The sequence below is a fragment of the Labeo rohita genome, unplaced genomic scaffold, assembly GCF_022985175.1.
Source record: "Labeo rohita strain BAU-BD-2019 unplaced genomic scaffold, IGBB_LRoh.1.0 scaffold_468, whole genome shotgun sequence".
Classification (NCBI taxonomy): Eukaryota; Metazoa; Chordata; class Actinopteri; order Cypriniformes; family Cyprinidae; genus Labeo; species Labeo rohita.
The window spans coordinates 52,534-59,424 of NW_026129388.1; the positions used below are offsets into that span (position 1 = coordinate 52,534).

General features: G+C 48.0%; 1 gene segment (V, D, J or C); it reads left to right on the forward strand.

Annotated features, from left to right (window-relative positions):
• Positions 1 to 498: 498 nt before the first annotated feature.
• Positions 499 to 1,172, forward strand: LOC127160833 (immunoglobulin kappa variable 1-39-like). The segment is given in 2 exon segments: positions 499 to 611; positions 781 to 1,172. Coding segments are annotated over 2 exon segments (441 nt in total).
• The last annotated feature ends 5,719 nt before the right edge of the window (positions 1,173 to 6,891 follow it).

The following is a 6,891-nucleotide window of genomic DNA, read 5'->3' on the forward strand; positions in this document are numbered from 1 at the left end:
CATCTCATTTACAACTGACTTGATTCAGTCTGACTATATATCCTTTATTTCTCATTCATTTGCTAGTTGTGTCTCTAGTTGAGTTGACCTTTGACCTCTTTTATCATTGATGATAAAAGGTTGTGTAGTTTCTTATAATGATGCTTCTGTTCTTCATGTGCAGCTCAGTCGTCATGATTCACAAAAAAACCTGCAGCTTCAGACAAATTAATCAGTAATTCAGAACTTTTCAGATCTGTGTTTTCAGTCTAGACTTATTTGACACAATTATGTGTCTTAATGATCTTTATACAAATGGAGAGAGAAAAACATGAAAAGATTTCTCATACAGCAAGTATCAGCACTGATTTTATGTTAAAAAAAGACAACAATGGGCATGAAATCAACTTGAAATCAAACCGTACATGATTTTATTAGTAACTTTATATATATATATATATTATTAGCAGCTTATTAGCTTCTCAGGCTGTTGTAAATCATATAGTGCTGTGAGTTTAACACTTCATGACTGAGAGCAGAACAGAACAGAATCTTCATCATCACACAAGACAAAACAACAACAATGAACAACATCATCATCCTCATCTGGACACTCACACTGTTTGCTCAAGGTATGTTAGTAAATAATAATAATAATAATAATAATAATAATAAAAATATATATATATATATATATATATATATATATATATATATATATATATATATTCATTCTTTAAAGTGTAAAATACAAATTATTTACTGTTGTTTCTTAATTTTTTTTCTTGTTCTTTCTTTCAGAGTGTAGAGGACAGTACACTGTTACTCAGAGTCCATCAATATCAGCAGCTCAAGGAGAAGAAGTCAGAATAAACTGTAAAATCAGCAGTACAGTGTGTGGTAGAAATTACTTACACTGGTACTTACAGAAACCTGGAGAAGCTCCTAAACTCCTCATATATTATGCAACAAGCCGATACACTGGAACTCCATCTAGATTCAGTGGCAGTGGATCTGGCACTGATTTCTCTCTGACCATCAGTGGAGTCCAGACTGAAGATACAGGAGATTATTACTGTCAGAGTGAACACTGTCCTTGTCAGGCATTCACCACAGCCACCTCCATCTGTCACGTCACCCACAGCTCCACCCACTCGTTTTGCCTCACCGGAGTTCTGATTCGCATCACCTGACTCTCGTTACCACGCCCTATAAATAGACTGCTCCCTCACTTTGTTGTTGTCTGGTCTACCGTTCACTACCCAGATGCTAGCTCCAGACCCTCTCCTGCTCAGAAATCTCCGGTTTGTGCTCCGATTGCTCTACTCCACTCCCAAGGCTACATTTGGACTCTTATTTCAGGAAAGTCATTTCAACTACTAAACCATTGCCATCTCATACTTGCTGTTCTCCACTTAATCTGTTAAATAAACACTCACTCATACTGTTTTACTTCCGTCTCTGGTCTCTTCTAAGTGCAAGGGTGACAGAAGACCAGACCTACACAACTAACGCCCACTATGAGCACCGAAACACCCTCTACTACAGATCCGCTAACAGAATTGGTGAATGCCTTCAAGGCGGCTTTAAGACCAGCACCTACCCCGCCATCTGCCTCAGGTAGTCCCATGGCGCTGCCCGCAACATTTGCGGGCGAAGCGGCTGAGTGTAGCGGTTTCCTCCTCCAGGTCAGTTTGTTTATTCAGATGCAACCACAACAGTTTCCTTCGGACAGCGCGAAGGTGGCATTTCTCATATCCCTCCTGACTGGTAAGGCCCTTCAATGGGCGAAAGCTATTTGGAACGCTAATAATCCCATTATCAATTCATTTGAACAGTTTATGACTCATTTCTCTGAAGTCTTCAACACAGCCACCGACACGCTAACCACTTCCGATCAGCTGTTCAGGTTACAACAAGGCACTTCTTTGGTGAACGACTACACACTCCGTTTTCGCACTCTGGCGGCGGCTAGTGGCTGGAATGAAACTGCACTGCTCGGAGCTTATCGTCAAGGACTCAACCTGGAAATTCGCGCCTCCATGGCTTTATATGATGACTCCATTGGACTAGAGACTTTCCTACAACGCACCACACGTGTCTCCCAGCGACTAGCCACTTGTCAGTCACCTGTAACCGCTCCTCAGTCTGCTTCGGTGGCTGCTTATTCTCCAGTACCAGAACCCATGCAAGTGGATTCCACCCGACTATCTCGCACAGAAAGAAACCGGCGCATCACCATGGGATTATGTATCTACTGCGGTCAACCTGGTCACCACATCCGTAACTGCCCAGTTCGGCCCCCACGCCCAGTGGTGAGTACCATTCAATCTGACGTTGAAACCACTCATCTTACACTTATACCCGTTACATTACGTACTGCTGATTGTACGTTGTCTGTTTCTGCTCTTGTTGATTCAGGGTCCTCCGGCAACTTCATTGCACAAGAATGCTTAGATCAACTACAACTATCCCGTCAACGTCATTGTCACGAATATGCTGTACGAACTATTCAGGGAAAACCACTTGGGCGTGGGCGGATTCGTCATTCTACACCTTACATCACTTTACAAGTTGGACTGTTTCATTCTGAACGGATTCGGTTCCTGGTACTGGAGGATTCCACCGTGAGTATCATCCTGGGACGCCCCTGGTTGCAACAACATCGCCCCACTCTCCGCTGGGATCCCTGTGATGTCACTGGATGGAGCGAACGCTGTTTTGAATACTGTCTCTCCAACATTCCTCAACCACTTTTTGTTCCAGTTATGCTGTCGTCGACTCTAGTGGAAAGCCCTGAGCCAGAAAATCCTCCAGAAATCCCAGTGGAGTACATGGCGTTCCAGGATGTCTTTAGTAAACAAGCAGCCACCCATCTACCACCACATCGGCCATGGGACTGTGCGATCGATCTGCTGCCTGAAGCCAAACTAACTAAGGGTAAGGTTTACCCTCTGTCCATCCCGGAGCGCCAGGCGATGGAGGAATACATCGAGAGAGCCTTGAAACAGGGTTTTATTCAACCATCCACCTCGCCGGCCGCTTCGAGCTTCTTCTTCGTGGGCAAGAAGGATGGAGGTTTAAGACCATGCATTGACTACAGACAACTCAACTCACAGATCATTCAGCAGCCTTATCCCCTGCCCCTGGTACCTGCCGCCCTCGAAGAGCTTCGTGGAGCCCAGGTCTTCACGAAGCTGGACCTGCGGAGTGCATACAACCTCATTCGTATTCGTAAGGGAGACGAGTGGAAGACGGCTTTCATAACACCCACGGGGCACTATGAATACCGGGTTATGCCGTACGGTTTGTCCATCAGTCCCTCCGTCTTTCAAACGTTTATGAATGAGGTGTTCCGGGAGTACCTGCATCGGTTTGTGGTGGTCTATATCGATGATATTCTGATTTACTCCCGGAACCAGGCCGAACATCGCCAGCACGTCCAGCAGGTCCTTCACAAACTTCGCCAACACAGTCTGTTCCTTAAGTTAGAGAAGTGCGAGTTCCATCAGTCCACTGTCCAGTTCTTAGGTTACAACATCAGTGCCGAGGGCGTGCAAATGGACCAGGGGAAAGTCAATGCCATACAGAAGTGGCCACTACCCAACAGTGTCAAGGAACTTCAGCGCTTCCTTGGTTTCACAAACTTCTACCGCCGGTTCATTATGGATTACAGTACCATCACCTCCCCGTTGACCTCCCTCCTGCGGGGTAAACCTAAACAACTCATCTGGAACCCCGCTGCCCACGAAGCATTCGAACGGCTGAAGACCACCTTTAGCACCGCTCCGGTCCTACACCACCCAGACCCTGAACATCCGTTTACCGTGGAAGTCGACGCCTTCTCCATCGGCGTGGGAGCGGTGCTATCACAAGCGGTCGGCGACTCCTCAGTCCTCCATCCCTGCGCCGCCTTCTCCCGTAAGCTGTCTCCAGCGGAGCAGAATTATGACATCGGTAATAGAGAGCTGCTGGCGATTAAAATTGGCCCTGGAAGAGTGGCGACATTGGTTGGAAGGAGCTACTCACCCATTCACCATCATTACTGATCACAAAAACCTACAGTATCTCAGGGAAGCTCGTCGTCTGAACCCCAGGCAAGCCCGCTGGGCTCTTTTTCTGACACGCTTCAATTTCACCATCACGTACAGACCAGGCTCCAAGAACGTACCAGCAGATGCTCTCTCTCGACAGTTCTCTCCTGAAGCAACCTCAGACCCGGAAACCATTATACCCTCAGAGCTCATCGTCAGCCCCATCATCTGGGACCTGGATCAAGCCATTCAACAAGCCACTCTCCAGGAGCCAGCTCCGCCGGAGTGCCCAGAAGGAAAGACCTATGTGCCCCTCTCCCAACGTCAGATACTTCTGGGCACAGCTCACAGAACTCCGGGCTCTGGACACCCAGGCAGCAGTAAGACCCTCTCGCTCATACAATCTCGTTACTGGTGGCCCAGTATGCACCAGGACACCATCAGGTACGTCCAAAACTGCTCAGTCTGTGCCAAGTCTAATTCTCCCCGTCAACTCCCTACAGGAAAACTGGTTCCTCTACCCATCCCGGAGAGGCCCTGGCCCCATCTTGGTGTGGATTTCATCACTGATCTGCCAGAATCTGAAGGTAACACCTGTGTTCTTGTCGTTGTTGACCGGTTCTCTAAAGCTTGTAAGCTGATACCCCTGAGAGGGTTACCTACGGCCATGGAAACGGCAGAACATCTGTTCCACCAGGTCTTCCGGCACTATGGTCTGCCCGAGGAGATCGTTTCGGACAGGGGCCCTCAATTCACTTCACACGTTTGGAAAGCTTTCTTCAAGCTACTGGGTATCACTGTTAACTTATCATCTGGTTACCATCCACAGACTAACGGCCAGACTGAGAGGAAGATCCAGGAGACGTTACCTCCGTGCATACTGCCATGACGACCAACACAGCTGGAGCAGGTTCCTCCCGTGGGCCGAGTACGCACAAAACTCTCTCCGCCAAGATACCACCGGCCTAACACCATTCCAGTGCGTACTCGGTTACCAGCCTCCGCTGTTCCCCTGGACGGAGGAACCCTCCAATGTTCCAGCTGTCGACCACTGGTTTCGAGAAAGCGAGAGAGTGTGGGACTCAGCTCATCACCATCCACAGCGGGCAATAAGACGACACAAGAGCTTCGCGGACGCCAGGAGGAGGGTCGCACCCCATTTCCAACCAGGGGATCTTGTCTGGCTCTCTTCCCGTGATGTACGTCTGCGCCTGCCCTGCTGTAAGCTGAGTCCCCGCTATATTGGTCCATTTCGCATCCTGAGGCAGATCAACGACGTCACATATCAGCTTCAGCTCCCACCCAGGTACAGAATTCATCCCACGTTTCATGTATCCCTCTTAAAACCCTTCTCTCCCTCTGTCACAGACACCCCTGGAGCTGAAGCTGAGCCCCCTCCTCTGGAAGTACTGGAACAACCCTCAGTCTTCACAGTACGAGAGATCCTGGACTCACGACGTCGAGGGGGTCGCCTAGAATACCTCATTGACTGGGACGGGTACGGCCCGGAGGAAAGATCTTGGGTGAACAGAGATGATGTCCTGGATCCATTACTCTTGCTGGAATTCCACCGCAGCCACCCCAATCGGCCGGCCCCTCGCGGTCGTGGCCGTCCTCGGCGTCGTGTTAGGGCGTCGGGAGCTGCCCCTGGAGGAGGGGGTAATGTCAGGCATTCACCACAGCCACCTCCATCTGTCACGTCACCCACAGCTCCACCCACTCGTTCTGCCTCACCGGAGTTCTGATTCGCATCACCTGACTCTCGTTACCACGCCCTATAAATAGACTGCTCCCTCACTTTGTTGTTGTCTGGTCTACCGTTCACTACCCAGATGCTAGCTCCAGACCCTCTCCTGCTCAGAAATCTCCGGTTTGTGCTCCGATTGCTCTACTCCACTCCCAAGGCTACATTTGGACTCTTATTTCAGGAAAGTCATTTCAACTACTAAACCATTGCCATCTCATACTTGCTGTTCTCCACTTAATCTGTTAAATAAACACTCACTCATACTGTTTTACTTCCGTCTCTGGTCTCTTCTAAGTGCAAGCGTGACAGTCCTAGTAGCTGGGTGTTCACACAGTGATAAAGAGTCGTACAAAAACCTCCATCAGTCAGAGTCACAGTGACTGCACTGATACAGCTGAGAGATACTGCAGCTGCTGATAAGAGAATGACAAACAACACATTCACAATGTATGTTTGTTTATTTATTTATTTATTCATAGATTTATGTGTAGTTATTTATTTTTATTAGGGCCCAAGCACCGGTGGTGCGAGGACCCTCTTGGAATTGCTCCGTTTATTAGGGCCCGAGCACTGCAGTGCGAGGACCCTATTGGAATTGCTCTGTTTATTGTTCTTCTTCTTCTTCTCCAAAGTAAAAAGTCTTTTTGAGGGCCTAAACATGCTCGAAAACTCATGAAACTTTGCACACGCATCAGTCCTGGTGAAAATTTACATCTGATATGGTTTTCAGAAGTGGGTGTGGCAAAATGGCTCGATAGCGCCACCTATAAAATTTCAACGGAGTGCGCCTCGAGCTGCGTTTCACGTACATGTACGAAACTCGGTACACAGGTGTAGCACACCAATACCTACAAAAAAGTCTCCTGGTACAACATCCTAAACCCAACAGGAAGTCCGTTATATCGAATTTCCTGTACGATTTTTGTGCAGTTTTTGCCATTTTCAGGCCTCGTACTTTAACGAACTCCTCCTACAGTTTTTATCCGATCATCTTCAAATTTGCTGAGTGTTATCATAAGGCCCTTGCGATGTTAAATTGCGAAGCTTTTGAGTTTTCGTCGAGGGGCGTGTCCGTGGCGGCCTGACAAATTTTGACGTGTCGCCATGAAAAGGAAGTGGCTGTAACTCAGG